General features: G+C 39.9%; 6 protein-coding genes across 12 annotated transcripts; 5 read left to right on the forward strand and 1 right to left on the reverse strand.

Moving 5' to 3' along the window:
* Positions 1–65: 65 nt before the first annotated feature.
* LOC105266547 (UDP-glucuronosyltransferase 1-8) lies at positions 66–2456 on the reverse strand. The gene is made up of 4 exons (XM_011304798.1): positions 1638–2456; positions 1192–1537; positions 863–1118; positions 66–759 (listed from the first exon to the last, which is right to left on the reverse strand). The coding sequence occupies exons 1-4, from the start codon at positions 2006–2008 to the stop codon at positions 242–244; spliced, it is 1491 nt and encodes a 496-aa protein (XP_011303100.1). The 5' UTR covers positions 2009–2456; the 3' UTR covers positions 66–241.
* Positions 2457–2771: 315 nt separating this feature from the next.
* LOC105266549 (uncharacterized) lies at positions 2772–4300 on the forward strand. Of its 2 annotated transcripts, XM_011304800.1 has the most exons (3): positions 2772–2973; positions 3096–3524; positions 3604–3686. In XM_011304800.1, exons 1-3 carry the CDS (start codon positions 2848–2850, stop codon positions 3643–3645), a joined length of 597 nt encoding a protein of 198 aa, XP_011303102.1. In that variant the 5' UTR covers positions 2772–2847; the 3' UTR covers positions 3646–3686. The 2 variants fall into 2 exon arrangements, with proteins under 2 accessions (XP_011303102.1, XP_011303101.1); XM_011304799.1 differs by having other exon boundaries at positions 3096–4300.
* A 156-nt stretch (positions 4301–4456) lies between these two features.
* Positions 4457–8957, forward strand: GCS1 (mannosyl-oligosaccharide glucosidase). 3 transcript variants are annotated; one of them, XM_011304804.1, is made up of 3 exons: positions 4457–4711; positions 4826–5075; positions 5143–8957. In XM_011304804.1, exons 2-3 carry the CDS (start codon positions 4872–4874, stop codon positions 7384–7386), a joined length of 2448 nt encoding a protein of 815 aa, XP_011303106.1. In that variant the 5' UTR covers positions 4457–4711; positions 4826–4871; the 3' UTR covers positions 7387–8957. The 3 variants fall into 3 exon arrangements, with proteins under 3 accessions (XP_011303106.1, XP_011303105.1, XP_011303103.1); XM_011304803.1 differs by having other exon boundaries at positions 4843–5075; XM_011304801.1 differs by having other exon boundaries at positions 4457–5075.
* A 183-nt stretch (positions 8958–9140) lies between these two features.
* On the forward strand, positions 9141–10992 carry Arp1 (Actin-related protein 1). The gene is made up of 3 exons (XM_011304805.1): positions 9141–9304; positions 9631–9695; positions 9933–10992. Exons 1-3 carry the CDS (start codon positions 9257–9259, stop codon positions 10948–10950), a joined length of 1131 nt encoding a protein of 376 aa, XP_011303107.1. The 5' UTR covers positions 9141–9256; the 3' UTR covers positions 10951–10992.
* Positions 10993–12098: 1106 nt separating this feature from the next.
* Positions 12099–13319, forward strand: LOC105266552 (cleavage stimulation factor subunit 2). Its single transcript, XM_011304806.1, has 3 exons — positions 12099–12271; positions 12357–12435; positions 13025–13319. The coding sequence occupies exons 1-3, from the start codon at positions 12214–12216 to the stop codon at positions 13224–13226; spliced, it is 339 nt and encodes a 112-aa protein (XP_011303108.1). The 5' UTR covers positions 12099–12213; the 3' UTR covers positions 13227–13319.
* Positions 13320–14198: 879 nt separating this feature from the next.
* LOC105266553 (cleavage stimulation factor subunit 2) lies at positions 14199–16593 on the forward strand. 4 transcript variants are annotated; one of them, XM_011304807.1, is made up of 8 exons: positions 14199–14427; positions 14510–14588; positions 14725–15308; positions 15409–15571; positions 15616–15660; positions 15741–15841; positions 15934–16127; positions 16269–16406. In XM_011304807.1, the coding sequence occupies exons 1-8, from the start codon at positions 14367–14369 to the stop codon at positions 16386–16388; spliced, it is 1347 nt and encodes a 448-aa protein (XP_011303109.1). In that variant the 5' UTR covers positions 14199–14366; the 3' UTR covers positions 16389–16406. The 4 variants fall into 4 exon arrangements, with proteins under 4 accessions (XP_011303109.1, XP_011303110.1, XP_011303111.1 ...); XM_011304808.1 differs by having other exon boundaries at positions 15634–15660; XM_011304809.1 differs by lacking the exon at positions 15616–15660 and having other exon boundaries at positions 16269–16593.
* Positions 16594–16688: the final 95 nt, after the last annotated feature.

A 16688-nucleotide genomic window follows, 5' to 3' on the forward strand; every position in this document is an offset into this window, starting at 1 on the left:
AATGATGACTGGAATTATTGAGCAATTTTTTGCTTGGTTTAAAATAAAGTTGACTTTTTTCGAAATTCAATTTAAAATTATTTATTTTTTTTTATTGAAAAAAATCATAAGAGGCAGGTAAATTTTACCGTCCCCTCTATAATTATCATACATTTTTTTCTACAAATAAAAAATTAAATGCACCACTCGAGTCGGGCGTACAGCACAGTTCATTTTTTCACTTCTTGTTTATTATTAATTTTCATCTATTATACTTTCTTCCCTTACTCCTAATACTCTTACTCTCTCGGTTCTGATAGTACCAGGTGAGTGCTGTAGTAGAAGCAAATAGTACTCCACAAATCGTACCGAGCAGAATGCCAATATAAAGCTGAATATCCTCGGCAAATGTTTTCACTGGTGTTTTTCTATCCACCGGGGAAAATTCGATGGAGCTTTTTTCATTTCTCGCTACATATCTCAGCCAGAAAATTGTTCTATCTGATGCAGGCATTGGTCTGTCTCTGATTGCCAAGGAAACACTGCGCGCATTCTCACGGTAAAGTGCACTCTCGTGAATCTCAACGATTGTTTTCACCACTTTGTCAAGTGAATAGTCGTCATTTAGAGAGATGGAGAAACCTAATTCAGCGGCACGTTGGGCGTTACGTTTTTCATGGGGATTTCTCGGGAAACAAATGATAGGTGTTCCGTGGAAGCCGGATTCTAGGAGCTCAGTGTCGTCGCAGTGACTGAGAAAAACTCTTGCTCTTGGATAGCCTGAAAATAAGCCATTTTGTTAATTTGTGATTTTCTCTTGTTTACCGAATTCGTCTACCTGAAAATTTATATTCAAATCATTGATAAAAATATGTATATTTACCTATGAGGTCCTGACGATCAACGCTCGAATGCACAAATAAATTTTCTGGTTTTCCTCCAGTAAATCTCACATTTTTACTCTTCCAAGCAACAGCCTGACCCTGTCTCCCTTGAGGGAGTCTCTTTGCCATATTTTTTATTAATTCTGTGTAACTGTTCTCGAGGGAGACGACGATCGTTCCTAGTCTGAATTCGACCAGTTCTTTTTGAAGCTCTGAGGGAAGGGGTTGGACCCCTCGGCAGTGATGACAACCAATCTGAAAAAATATACATTCATTCCAAATAATATTCATCCTATTTACATTTAATTATTAATTACTTATTAATTACCTCCACAAATCTCTGAGTCAAAGACGCAAAATCTGTCCTCAGGATAGGATCCCCACCCCAGAGAAACAATTCAACATTAGAGTAGAGCTCATCCAGAGTATCGTCAACGTTAGAAACGTATTTCGTAGCGATTTTCATCGCAGGATTCACAAAATTGGATTCCACGTGAGCGATAACTCTTTGAGTATTGACATTTGCCCAGAATCTTTCATAGATTCCTTCAGTAAAAATAGGTATTCCCATTTTAGTTTTTTGAACAGCATAATGCTCTTCATTAATTCCCAGAGCCCAGACCACTGGATTTGACGATATGAATCGAGCCCAGGGGATGAGACAGGCATCATGCCTGCAAAAGAAACAAAAAAAAAAGAACAAATAAAGAAACAAATATTGATTTAGAGAAGAAATAAAAAATTACTGCAAGTCCTGATCACTGAGATAATTACCTAATGGCTGGAAAAATGGTGAAGGTGGGCTGAATCTCGCCAATTCTCTTCAGGATCTTCTGATCCCCGAGGAGAGCCTCACAAGCATTTAACGCCCTTTTTTCCAGATTGTCATGGTCTCGAGAGGTGACATTCAACTTGATCACCTCGACTTCCACCAAATTCTCGTACATATCCCCAGCATCCGAAGCCACAATCATCGTTGCATCGATTCCCTGATCAGTCAACGTGTTAGCAAGCAACGACAACTCATAGGCATTCTCGAAGGCAACAACAAGAGCACTCTGAGGTGGTGCTGACAAAGTGGAGGCACTGGAGATGCCGATCAATGCAGCAATCACCAGCAAATTAATCATCACTAATTGCCTCATTCCTTCTCCGTTGAGTTAATTGCCACCGAAGCACTGGAATTAATTAACACTCAATTTTTTAGGGATCGTGGAGCACTGGACATGGTACACTGATGGGAATCACTGTGTTCAGGCGCCAATCAGAAAAAGTAATCGCTGAACGTCTGGAGGATGCACGATTTCTCGATCGCGGAGGCTTTTTCCTGATTTTAGATCTCTGGATATTCGTGGAGGCCTCACTAATGGATAAAGTCACCGGTAGTTCAATGTGTTGGTTAGTTACTGAGGTATAAACATTACTTCATTATTAATGAAGTTTGAAGGAAACTAGGACGACCATTATTCACTGAATAAAATGGATTTTTCGCTTTCGCTTTAAATCCATATCGATAATTCGATGTAAAAAAAATCAGTAATTCAAAGAATTTATCTCGAAATATTTTTGAGAAGTCATTCGGATATTCTGAGGGTTAGAGGAAACTAGATGGAAATTTACTGTTTCGAATCGTGATAAAGAGGATTTTTATGTCACAGATGATAAAGAAGAGAACAGGGCTTATCGATCAAAGTCGCTCCACCGAAATTTTTATGACCTTGATCTCATTTTCTGACCTTGAAAATGCGAAATATTCAATATCATCCATTGAATTTCATTTCAGAAGATACCGCAGAAATGGGATATCTTCTGAAAAATGTCATGATAGTTAATGAATTAATTATTATCTGGTTTCCGTTATTTTAATTATCACGCATGCTGGATGATTTCCCGCTGAATTCTATATAATTCATTATTTTACATTCAACACACCCGAGAAGTTGCTCCTCTGATAGAATTAGAAGAGAATAAAATTATTTTCAATATGATATATAATATTGCATTAATTTTTTTTGTAATCACAATAATGGACTTCAATCAATTAATTCAGTGCGGAAGTATTCCAACCAGTTGTAATAATTCTGATCACGACACTAATACAGAAGACGAGGTAAATGATTTTTTTATTCAAAAATCAATTTTCTACTGAATTAAAATTATTCTGCAAAGTTTCGCAGAAATATAAAAAACATTAATTATGAATAAAAAAAATAATGATCGGGTTCATTACAGAATCTGTACCGTTCGAGATTTACAACGACTTTCGAATCGTTCTTCCCACTCATCGATAATGAGTACTGGATAAAAGCGCGAAGGGAACCAGCATTTCAAGAAAATATTTCCCTCTCGATGTATCGTTATTACATGGCTCAGCACTTGTATGCTCGTCTAGTGCAAATAAAATCTGCGAAGGGTTTGGCAAGCAGTGATGAGAAGAAATACGCCAATCACGTCCAATCACTGGCCCCATCAGTCCCATACGGTGCATTCACGTATTTGAGTTCGATAGGTGACATAGAAGTTCTGGAAATAATCGACGAATACGAGATGGATTTTCGAAGATTTTTCGAGTACTCGTTCATCGCATGGCCGAACCAAGCTGGTCATTTTGGACCCATCGACTGGGACAATCATTTCCTGTATATGTCCTTTCCAGCCCCAGTAATGCTCGTCCTTGCGATTCAAGCAGATCTTGAAGATGGAAAATCATTCTGGACACTAATCTCGAAATATATTCCAGATTCCCATTACTCGATGTTGCAACCAACAGCCAATTTATTAGGATGGAAACCACCTGCTCTCGTTACAACCTCCCAACGTCAGAAGCTCCAGTTGTCTGGAATAACTGGAGACGGTTTTGACGTAATTAATTCACAGTTCCAATTCAATCCAAAACTCATGGCTATGGTCCATTCTTATTTCAAAGCTTGTCCTCAGGCGATTGTCAATATAAAAGAACGATACAAGAGCAAGAAGCAGAATTTTGGTGCGATGGAGCAATTGGCATGGCTGGAACCAGAGGTTGATACTTATTCATTACCCAGCAAAACCTTCGCTTTCAGTGAAAAGCATGTACTGGCCGTTTTGCATCCACTCCAGACCGGTACCGAATATTTGAACAAATTATCACTCATCATGGGATTTCGGGTTAATAAATACATATATCCTGATGATTGGGCGATTTTTCAATGGAGTCCCAATAGAACTATTCCTCAAGATTGGATATTGACGAGAAATCGGATTTTCGAATTCGGGGATATCGGTGAAATTAGTGGAACTACTATTCCCTTTTCTTATGAGAGAGATGGGATCAGAACAGAATTTCTCGAGAGGTGTTATGAAGGACAGCCCATGTATCAGTGATTATAAATTAAATTGTATAGTAATTGTGATTGCATTTAATTGAATATCCGGAGTTTTGTAAAAGAAAAAATTGAGAGGACAATAAAAATGTATAATTATCAGTATAGAATAAACAATTATAACCTTTAGTTTTAATAAAAAAAAGTCATGGACTGGAAAGTTTAAAAAATAAATTCGACTGACCTCATTGCGCCCAAAGAGATCACTGTGCCCTCCCTGCGATGAATTCGGTACTAAAATTCTTGGAATCACCCTCCCCGTTGCGGACGTCTACCCAGGTCGATCCTCTGTGGATATTCTCACCGGGGATTTGGGGTGGAGTGGGAAAAACGTGCTGTACCCGCGCGCTGCCACGTACATCAGCCTGAGAGAATAAAAAAAAAAATTCTCCACTCCGTTGCATCAAGCCAACAATTAAAATCATCGAATAATTATAAAAACCCGAAAAATCACCCATTAACCGTCAAATGGAGGGTCTACCATAAGTGAGTACCTCCTGAATTAACCCTTTCCCCTGTATCAATCATCAAATCTCCGATAAATACGCCCTAGTGTGTTATAACCTATGATAAATCGTGATTGATTGTTACGTTTTACTGACCTATCTCTTGATGAGGACACGGTTACAAGAAATACGGATGAACGATGGCTAAATCAAAGTCCCACGAGCGCACACCGAAGGCCAAAAATAAACACCTCAATCATGCTCATCAGAGAAAAGAGGCTGAGTCTTCTAGGATGAATCTGATGAATACTTTGTTGACGCTGACCTGCATGGCTGTTGCTGCGTGGTTCGGGTACAAGGGATACCTTGAAACGAGAGTTAACACTCCTTTTGATACGGAAAAGGTACGTCAACTGTTTTATCTTTTTCTCTTCCCTAGTGAATTAAAAAGTTTTATTAATTCCTTCTCAGCTGGTCTCGTTAAATGGTTTGGACACAGCTGATCGGTACTGGGGCACATACCGTTCGAATCTGTACTTCGGTATGAAAACAAGGGATCCTCAGTCTCTGGCGAGTGGTTTGATGTGGTACAGGCCGAATGATTTGCGTCAGGGTAGTGAATCCTTCAGGCACTGGTGCGAGCAGTCAGACAAACTGGAAAAATACGGTTGGCTGGAGCACGATGGGAAGACCTTCGGTATTCAAGAGATAGTGGATGGTGACTTGATAATCAAAACTTCGTACGTTAAGAAGCCTGGGGGTCGTCACGGTGGTGACTGGACAGCGCGAATAGGTGTTACCTTCAAGGAGGATGTCATCCAGTCCGATAAATCCGAGGAGATCTCCTTCATATTCTACTCAGCCCTCGAAGATAAATCAACGGGGAACATAAAGGCGTCTCTGGGGGCTGATAACAGGCTCTCGGGGATGGAGGGATACACAGACGGTCTTGGAGCTTACAGATTCTCCATGAATCCCACCAAGGGAACAGTGGAGGAGCATTCTTTCCTCATAGCTGTTATGCCAGGTCTGGATTTAGTCCGTGAAACTGTTCTGCAGAATCTACGCCTGGCCTCGCAGAAGGGCTCGAACCTGAAGAGAATAGTCCTCGGAGGTGATCAATTGCCACTGGACTCGGAGGGGAAGAAGACAGATCCTAATTTTTGTGCCACACAGGTGACAGCCAAAGTTCCTTTCGAGTTCGAGGTTCTCTTCGAGTCTGGAAGCGTTCCCCTACGGAAGGAGAAACTCACGGGGAAGAATTTTGATGCAGCCCTGGGGGATCAGCGAAAGCGATTCCACGAGAAATTCGAGAAGACATTCAAGCTGGAGGAGAAGGGCTTCAAAGAAGATGCCATCGAGTTCGCCAAGTTGGCGTTCTCCAATCTCATTGGCTCGATCGGGTACTTCTATGGTACTGCGCAAGTGCAGAGTGTATACACGAAGAGCCCAGTGCCCTACTGGAAGGCTCCACTGTACACAGCAGTACCCAGTCGTTCTTTCTTCCCGAGGGGATTTCTGTGGGATGAGGGCTTCCATGGTCTCCTCATATCCACGTGGGACCTGGACATCGAGCTGGATATTATGAGCCACTGGTTCGACCTGATGAACTCCGAGGGCTGGATTCCCAGAGAGATGATATTGGGTTCTGAAGCACTGAAGAAGGTACCCGAGGAGTTTGTCACTCAGATAAGCACAAATGCCAATCCACCGACGTTTTTTCTCACTCTGGAGTACATTTTGAATACTCGAGAGGTCGAGCTGTTGGACAGACACTACAAACTCCTGGGGAAGATTTATCCAAGGCTGCAGGTGTGGTTCGAGTGGTTCAATACCACGCAAGTGGGGGATTTACCTGGAACGTACAGGTGGAGAGGAAGAGACAGTTTAACGAATAGAGAACTCAATCCGAAGACATTGACGTCTGGTCTGGATGATTATCCGAGGGCCTCTCATCCCAATGTCGATGAGAGGCATGTCGATTTGAGGTGCTGGATTGCATTTGCTTCTGGGGTTATGGCAAGACTAGCTTCACTGTTGGAGCAGCCTAGTCAGAGGTACAATGAGACCCATCAATTTCTCACTGACAATCAACTGCTGAATCATCTCCACTGGTCTGGAGCTACTCAGGCGTATGCTGATTATGGCCTCCATACTGATAAAGTGGAGCTCAGGAGGCCCAGTGCCCCTCCAAGATCACCGGCATCTCCGGACCTCATCAGAGTCGTCCTCGAGGATCCAACTCTGCGATTCGTCGATTCGGCTTTTGGGTATGTCTCGTTATTTCCATTTATCCTGGGAATCGTCGAGTCGAATTCACCGAATCTTGATAAGATCCTGAATGATATCACCAAGCCTGAGCTACTCTGGACCAAATATGGGCTCAGATCATTGGCGAAATCATCCCCACACTACATGAAGTACAATACTGAGCACGATCCACCGTATTGGAGGGGCGCTATCTGGATGAATCTTAATTATCTGACCCTCAGGGCCCTCAATCACTACTCCGAGGTACAGGGGCCCTATCAGGCCAAGGCCGGAAGGATCTATAAGGAGCTCAGGGAGAATGTAATCAAAAATATGATGGCACAGTACAAGCGGACGGGATTCCTCTGGGAAAATTATGGTGATAGCTATGGCGAGGGCAAGGGCTCGCATCCCTTTAATGGCTGGTCCTCACTCATCGTTATGATTATGGCTGAGATCTACTGAGGAGTGTCATTCATTCAGAGGCACTAATGTCTCGTGGACAATCAGACAATTTTTCGTGGGATGTGAACGATCTAAAGGGTTGAGGATGGATTTTTTTTTATCACAGAAAAAAATGATTTCATCGTTTCAGGATTAATTCCTCGATTATCAATTAATTCATTAATTACTAGTTCATAATTAATTAATTCGTTGATTAAGGGCACAGAGATGATCGTTTTTTTATATCTTTTCGTTAGAATAAGGAATGATTTTGAGGGAAAGACGGCTGGGAGAGAGACTAGAATGGAGGGATTTTTTGTGGCAGTGGGAAGTGGATTTTTCTTGTCCAGGGGATCAAAGGATTGCGGGGGGCTTCTGCGAGGAATTTTGAGGGTTCTTCAATCACACAATCACACGTGATTTCATCATTTCTGCCGTACAAAGAATTTTAAAAAATGCGTAAAGCCATAGAAATTATTTTGTTCGCGGTATATTATTAGATAGCTTCTTAGTGTCACTAGGAATGTTGAATAAACGAATTCAGCGAGTGAATGGTGTACTTCCAGCTTGTGTGAGGCTGGCACTCACCAGACCACAATTTTTCATTGAATGGAGTGGAAATTTCATTATTTGATTGCGTGGGGAGAATGCAATATCAAATCAGTAACGACGTGGTGAAGTGAGAGAAGTTGAATTTTATATTTTTTTCAATTATCGATTTATCTCGAAAAGTGGAGTCTTGATGTTTCCTTCTAAAATCAATAGGTTTTTCGATTATTCGATATTTAAAGAAAATGACAATTCCGTTTATTTCACTTTATCACTTCGCCAATGGAATTATTCGAACGTAAAAATTCACGTATTTGTAGCTTGAGTGGAGGACATTCCGGGGGGTAGATTTCTAAGGACTCATATACCAAAATACGAAAAAATGATATAATTGTATATTAAGACTGCGCAGGGGGGACTGTAAATTGCGGTAATTGATGAACATTTCAGTGCATTCATCAGTGGATTTTTCTATCGCATGCCTGGAATTTTATTTATTGAGGATATCACGGGATTGTTTAAGAATTTTCACAGTCTCGTGATTTCCTCAATTAGCTTTCTCAATTGTACGGAATAAGTCTAAGAGGATTAATATAGCGTGTATGCATGCAGTGAGGATTCCTTGGGTTTTAATGAAAATACATAATAACGAATTCTTGAGCTGTTGTAAGCCGAGGATTCGGGGTATAATTGAGGATTTTTAAACGCTGAGTAATTAATTCTAAGTAAGGATTTTTCAAACCTGGCTGTGAAGATACAAAAATAATAACCAGAAAACCCGTTACTGCATTTCTTTTTTCTCGTGTAGCTGTGGGACGATTGTCCCTGTTTTTTAATAATGTCGAGAGAGTGAGAAATACTCATCATCATCGTAGAGTAGATTTATCGAGCGTGCGCGTGTTCTTTGTGGCGAACAATAAACTAAATTCTCTGTTTGGGCTTTTGAAGCGCGCGTGTACTTTATAATCCGAGTGTAATCACAAATATTTTACAATTGTTTCATTTTAGAATTTTCTTGTAAACCAATAAAGAAATCAAATTTATTTCTTATCATTCATTAATCATAATCATAATGAATTAAATTATAATTACTTCGACAAGTGCAATCATCATGTGATGTAATCCCATGAGTTCTTGGTGAATTAGAATTTCGAAAAATTTCGCGCAATATTTTTCTGTGGCGCTATTGAACGTCAGTTAAACATCATCTAACTTCACTCCGCAACAATGTTCACGGCTCTTTGGCTCAACCCGAGGTGTGCTAGTCCGTATGACAATCTAGCGCATTGTTGAAATAAAAGTATTATTATTTGATTTAATCATCACGATCTAGGAGCTGATAATGGAGCCGTACGATGTTATAGTGAATCAGCCTGTAGTAATCGACAATGTGAGTAGCTCTCAGTATTTTTTCTAGATTTTCTTTGTGACCTGAATCCTTGCGAATCCTCGGGTCCCTTCGTTCTCTCATGTGTCAAACGAGACAGGCCATATTATCGGCTGCCAAAAATTGACAATACCCATCACTCTCACTGCCAATTTATCTAACATTTTCGCGAAAATTTCCACTGCGTTCATTTTTCAACTCTGAATTCTCATAAATTTCTCCCAATCTTCGAGTTACAATTCCTAATTTTGCACACCTTAATCATCACTTTTATTTAATTATTCAAGTCTTAACATAATCAATATTTAAATTAATTGTCTGTGGTTCAGGGCTCTGGAGTGATAAAGGCTGGATTTGCGGGTGATCAGATACCAAAATGCAGATTTCCAAATTAGTAAGTGCCAATTCATTAATATTCCAGAGATGATTCACTACTCAGACCGCTGGAGGTTATTATACAAGATAAAATTCCTGTGTATTTTCAAACCGATTAAAGTCTTGCCCTTCCTTCACAATAAATCGATAGATGTTTTCTGAAATTTCGATTTATGCAATAATTTATTTGATAAATCGATGGTTATCAGAAAAATTTGACAGTAATTAAATTTCGGTGTATGAATAATTTACCTAGTATCGGACGACCAAAGCACGTGAGAGTGATGGCAGGTGCTCTGGAGGGTGACCTCTTCCTGGGTCCAATTGCAGAGGAGCACCGAGGTCTCCTCTCCCTGCGGTATCCCATGGAGCACGGTATAGTGACAGATTGGAACGATATGGAAAGAATCTGGTCGTACGTCTACAGCAAAGACCAGCTGTCGACATTCAGCGAGGAGCACCCAGTGCTCCTCACAGAGGCACCCTTAAATCCCCGAAAGAACCGAGAGCGTGCAGCCGAAATATTCTTCGAGTCTCTCAACGTACCAGCTCTATTCGTCTCGATGCAGGCAGTTCTCAGTCTGTACGCCACTGGAAGAACCACTGGAGTCGTCCTCGACGCTGGAGATGGCGTAACCCATGCTGTACCCATCTACGAGGGGTTCGCCATGCCCCACAGCATCATGAGGGTAGATATCGCTGGAAGGGACGTCTCCAGGTATCTCAGACTTCTCTTGCGCAAGGAGGGCGTCAACTTCAAGACAACTGCTGAATTTGAGATCGTCAGGACTATCAAGGAACGATCCTGTTACCTCTCCAGCAATCCACAGAAGGAGGAGACTGTGGAGACTGAGAAATTCCAGTACGTTTTGCCTGATGGGAGCTATCTAGAGATTGGCCCAGCCAGGTTCAGGGCACCTGAGGTCCTCTTCAGACCTGATCTCATTGGTGAAGAGTGCGAGGGACTGCACGAGGTTCTTATGTATTCTATTCAGAAGTCTGATCTCGATTTGAGAAAGGTCCTCTTTCAGAATATCGTACTCTCTGGGGGATCCACTCTGTTTCGAGGCTTCGGTGATAGGCTACTAGCGGAAATTAGAAAGATGGCACCGAAGGATATAAAAATCAGGATATCAGCCCCACAAGAACGTTTATACAGTACTTGGATCGGAGGTTCAATACTGGCGTCTTTAGATACGTTTAAGAAGATGTGGGTGAGCAAAAGAGAGTACGACGAGGATGGCAGTAGAGCGATACACCGTAAAACATTCTGAGCTGGTTAACTTCCAGTGAGACAACTGACAATTACAGAAAAATCGAAAAAATATCCGAAACACAAGCAACGCTCGATAAAAAAAAATTTCATACGTGTTTAAACCAGTAGCCAACAGTTAAGGAGTAAAATTTCATCTGAAAGGGGGAGTTTTCGTGGAATATCTAAAAATCTATGAGATTTAGCGAATTTTATAGTAGGGACCCTTTTTGTAGCTCCTATCGCAATTTATAAAAAAGATCTCGAGAAAATTTAGATATTTATCTTCGATCGGAAGATATTCCACCAAAACTTTACTGGGAAGAAATGCAATTGTTACTCTTTACTTTTTCGCTACTGATATAATTCCCCTCGCTCCGATTTTCCTGCAAATTCCGAGGGAATCATGAGAGGAAATGATTATAGATTAAGTTTATATATGGAATATTTTGAGAACTACTCGTGCAGTTGTGTTCCGGTTCATAATCCTTTCTCCCTCTCAATGATTGACAAATGATTGATTACTTAGGTGCGGCTGAGATTCGTTAGGTATTCGATTGATAGTTTCGGAAATGAGGGAAGTGGTGCAGGAGGAAGCAGATGATCGCACGATGAGAAAAAAACGAAATTTTGGAATTGATGTTTCACCACTTCGTGACTCAGTTGTCTATTTATGTATTTTTTTTATACTGTCGTGTGCACTTAATATTTAATGGTAAAGAATGTAGCGCATCATTGGGAGTGCTTTGGCCATTTATTATCCTTCTTTTCTGTTAAAAAAAAATGGATAATGCAGCACTGTTTTGGCAACATGTATTTGTAAATATGTATGCTTTGGTAAAATAAAATATTTGAAAAAGCATAGTGGGTGCATTAAAATGAATATTTGTATTGTTTTTGTCTCTATAAAATTGACATTATGTCATAATTGTACAACTTATAGTTTTTTCGAAAATATCTCGGAGGGGAAAACTGATACCGAATTTTTTGTTAGAATCTTTTTTATGACTCTCGATCACTTCTACAAAAAAGTCCCAACAAAAATTTTATTATCTCCTTTAATTTCGGAGATATTTAGGGAGAATTCACGCCCTTTCGCTTCTTTCTGATAATTTTGAATTAGCGGAAGACGGTGGCTCCACTCGATAAATTTCGACATTACAACCGCTCGTGGACGACATTTTTTATACAGCAGAAGTGTGGAAGCCGGATTGTTGAAATCACCAGGTGGTAAAATCATTAAATTCACTCTACATCATCAGAAATAAGTTAATTGACGAGCAAAATGTCTTACTCAACCGGAGATCAGTCCTCAGTGGACAAATCAATGAGGAGTGTCTTTGGTAAGAGAAAAATTTCCACGAGACTCGATAATTATTCCACCCTCATTCCGCCAAATTTCAATCCAACTCATTAATATTATTTCAGTGGGAAATATTCCATACAGAGCTACCGAGGAGAATCTCAGGGATATCTTCGGTGAAATCGGACCAATTCTTTCGTTCAAGTGAGAAATGAATATTCATAATTAATTGTTAATATTGGAGGAGATTTATAACCTACCAGGCAAGGAGTTACTTTCAAAAATGTATTTTCTTCGTTAATCATTGAAATTCATGAATTTACGCAGTCAAGAGGTAAAGAGTATTTTCGATCCAGGTAATCGATAAGATTTTCAGGATCATTTGTGCCAGTAAGACAGATCGAATTTTTGGTGATCTTTTTTTATAGCCTTCACTTCTCCCTAAAAGACACTTGTGTTAAAAATTTGGCAATCTCTCCTCGATTGAAAGATGTTCCTAAAAAAATCGATTGACAAAGCGACTCATTACTCTTTCCTACTTCGCTGTCGATATAAAATTAGCGATCATGAGAATGTCATTGAATAGTGAAATGGTATTCCGATATCTGTAAAAAAATTAGTATGAAAATGTGTAAAACATGTGTATTTCACTCTTTCTCTCGTTAATTTCCATATTAATTAATTACAGATACTGAAGATACCAATTTTGAAATTAATTTTTCCGGTTGAGTTTAAATGACCACTCCCTGATATTTATTTGGTTATCACATAGTAATTTAATTGTGCCCTTCAGATTAGTATATGACAGAGAGACTGGAAGACCCAGGGGCTTTGGTTTCATCGAGTACAAGGATCAGGAAACAGCCCTGAATGCAATACAGTGTCTGAATGGATACGAGATCGGTGGAAGAATTCTCAGAGTCGACAATGCCTCTTCTCAGAAGACTCGTCAAGACATGCGAAGTCGAAACGACTACGACTCAATGCGCGATTGATAAATATCCTCAATTTTTTCTTTTCTATATAAAAGCGTAACGATTGATATGGAATTGTCATGATGAGTTGGATGATTAAAATAATGAAACGTCTATGAGCGAGTGGAATTATCAATGTTGCTGTTTTTCAGATTATGAAAATAATAAATAAAAAAAATTAAACGAAACAACTTGTGATCATGTGCCTTCCCTTAAACCCTTTTTTATGTCATATTTACGGATTATTGGAGATTAAATAATAATAAAATTAAAATTTAATAGGAAATTGTTTAATGTATTATCTTTACGTTTCCAACTGTACCAACCGTAGAAAACCGTTTACTAACGCCAGGTGCAAAGAGGATCGACTAAAGTAGAGGCTCAGTTCTGGGGGTTCGAGTGACCCCAGGTGCATCGTAGTACTGCACCCCAAGAGAGGGAGGGCGTCACACGCAATGGGGGTGTCTGCCCGTCAGCCGACTCGGTAACTTTTTTGCCCCCATGTGACCCTTAACCAAGTCCAATTAAGCCTTAACCAAATCCACTAACCCTTAATCAAGTCCAATTAAGCCTAAACCAAATCCACTAACCCTTAACCGAATCCAATTAACCTTTAACCAAATCCAATTAACCCTTAACGAGGAGAGTTAAAGGAGGTATTCATTGAATACTCTTTATTGTTCTTTATAGTTCTCCTGATACTTTTCGTTAAGGGTTAATTGAATTTGGTTAAGGTTTAAATGGATTTGGTTAAAGGTTAATTGGATTTGGTTAAGGGTTAATTGGATTTGGTTAAAGGTTAATTGGATTCGGTTAAGGGTTAGTGGATTTGGTTTAGGCTTAATTGGACTTGATTAAGGGTTAGTGGATTTGGTTAAGGCTTAATTGGACTGGATTAAGGGTCACATGGGGGCACAAAAATTACCGAGTCGGCTGACGGGCAGACACCCCCATTGCGTGTGGCGCCCTCCCTTTCTTGGGGTGCAGTACTAGGATGCACCTGGGGTCACTCGAACCCCCAGAACTGAGCCTCTACTTTAGTCAATCCTCTTTGGCCAGGTGTTTGTTATATATTTATAGTTTGTAGTGGTTCGTTCGAATAACTAGTTTCTCGACGAGATTGATATTATTTCCGATCGAGATAAACAATTAACAAATAAAATGACCAATTCAACGATCACAGATCAATCCTTGATGGATAAATCGATGAGGAGTGTCTTTGGTAGGATAATTATTCCTAGAATACAATAACTTGTTCCCATGAATTAAATTCTCAATTACATGGAGTATTTCGAAATTTCCAGTGGGGAATATTCCTTACGAAGCCACAGAAGAAAATCTGAAGGATATTTTCAGTGAAGTTGGGCCAGTGCTTTCCTTCAAGTAAGCAACAAACACTTAAGGATGGAATTTAATTATTGATTTAACTGGATAACCTATCAAATACTTATATATCCAGGTCATTGCGGAGTAGTATGATAATTTCTATGTTAATTGATGTTTTTACTGCTGATTACAGATTAGTATACGATCGAGAAACAGGGAAACCGAAGGGCTACGGTTTTTGCGAATATAAGGACCAGGAGACAGCCCTGAGTGCAATGAGAAATCTCAATGGTTATGAAATTGGTGGACGAACCCTGAGAGTCGATAATGCATGTACAGAGAAGAGTCGTATGGAGATGCAGAGTCTTCTTCAGGGTCAGAACACAGAGAATCCTTATGGAGAGGCTGTGCAATCTGATAAAGCACCAGAGGCCATCTCCAAGGCAGTAGCTTCACTACCACCAGAGCAAATGTTTGAGCTGATGAAGCAGATGAAGCTCTGCGTTCAAAATAATCCCAACGAAGCGAGACAGATGCTCCTGCAGAATCCACAACTGGCTTATGCCCTCCTGCAGGCTCAGGTTGTCATGAGAATAGTGGATCCTCACACTGCTGTCAGCATGCTTCACAAGGCAAATCCTATTCCCTCAGCTATTAATGCAGTGGAGAAAATATCAATTCACACACTTCCACCGAGAATAGAAGAGCCCTGGGCTCCTGTCAGGCAGCCACCACCTGCTGTCAATCCTCCTCCACCTATAGCTCCTATTTTCTCGAGTAAATTCATCTATTTACAAGATTTAATCGATGAATCGATTTAAGCGAGGAATTTTTATGTTGAATTCATCGACTTGATTATTTTTGTATGATTTTTCAGGCCAGGATGTCGATCTGAGGACGATTGACAGACAGATTGATCCTAGATTGGCAAGAATGGACCAGGATCTCAGGACACAAACCCAACCACCACCTATTCCCATTGTTCCTCCTGTGATTCCTCCAGTTGATAATCGTGTTCCAGTTTTCAATCCCCCAGACAAGTAAGTTAGATAAATGTTATTGGTATTTCCACGAAAATTAATAGATTCATTCCTTTGATTAGCACTCTTCCTGTGGAGGGAATCGAGAGGTTTAACAATTATTTTATTGATTCTCAGTATTGACACTTGTTTTTGTCATCAAGATTAAAATAGTACTTTTCATGTGCAGTAGTTTTTGTCGAGATCCGAGAGCAGATCGATTCGGGAGAGATCCTCGTGATCCCAGAGATCCCAGAATAACAGTCGATCCTAGAATGAATAAATCTACTCGTGAGTAATTAATAAATACCAATCAATCATTTTTTCAGCGCTACTAATTATTTTGTAATGGTGAAATGCATCGAATGCATGATTAATTTTAGCTCCAGTCCCTGTGGCACCTCCTCCAGTTCCTCGACCAGTCTTGGCACCAGTTGCAGCTCCAACCAATGTTAACCCAGTGAACACAATAACCCCGTCAACTGGAATTTCTGCTTCGAGTTCAGCGGCTTCGAGACTCATGGCAGGCATGTCACCTGCCGGAAGTATTCCCAGTGGAGCGTCTGACCAGGAGAAGGTAAAGATAACACTTGATCATCGAGACAATGAGCGTCACTTCCCCGAGTGCAAACTTTGGAGAATATTACAACGAAATAGTTTTAATAAAAAATTATCCTCCAGCATTTCTGATGAATGATTTTTTGGGTAAATATTCTAGGCTGCATTAATAATGCAAGTACTTCAGCTGAAGGACGAGCAGATCGCCATGCTGCCACCTGAGCAGCGACAGAGTATTCTGGTACTGAAAGAACAGATTGCCAAGAGTACCCAAAGATGAATCAAAATTTCAAAAATATCGATTGAAAAATTATTTCATTCCTTGTGTGTTGGATTAATTACTATATTAACGAAGTTTCCTTAACTTTTCAGTTGTAACTTCTTATTTCCATCAAAATCATGACTGCAATAGTGCTGGAATTTTTTATATCGAATTTTTATTATGAACCTTGATAATAGACGTCGCCTGAGTGTGTTTTTATTATGAAAATAATAAAATTATTACAAAGTATAATACTACAACTATGATCTCCTTCATTTATCTCATCTCATGAGATAGAAACATATAACAGGTCACGTT

Source organism: Fopius arisanus, unplaced genomic scaffold (assembly GCF_000806365.1).
Source record: "Fopius arisanus strain USDA-PBARC FA_bdor unplaced genomic scaffold, ASM80636v1 scaffold00039, whole genome shotgun sequence".
Classification (NCBI taxonomy): domain Eukaryota; kingdom Metazoa; phylum Arthropoda; class Insecta; order Hymenoptera; family Braconidae; genus Fopius; species Fopius arisanus.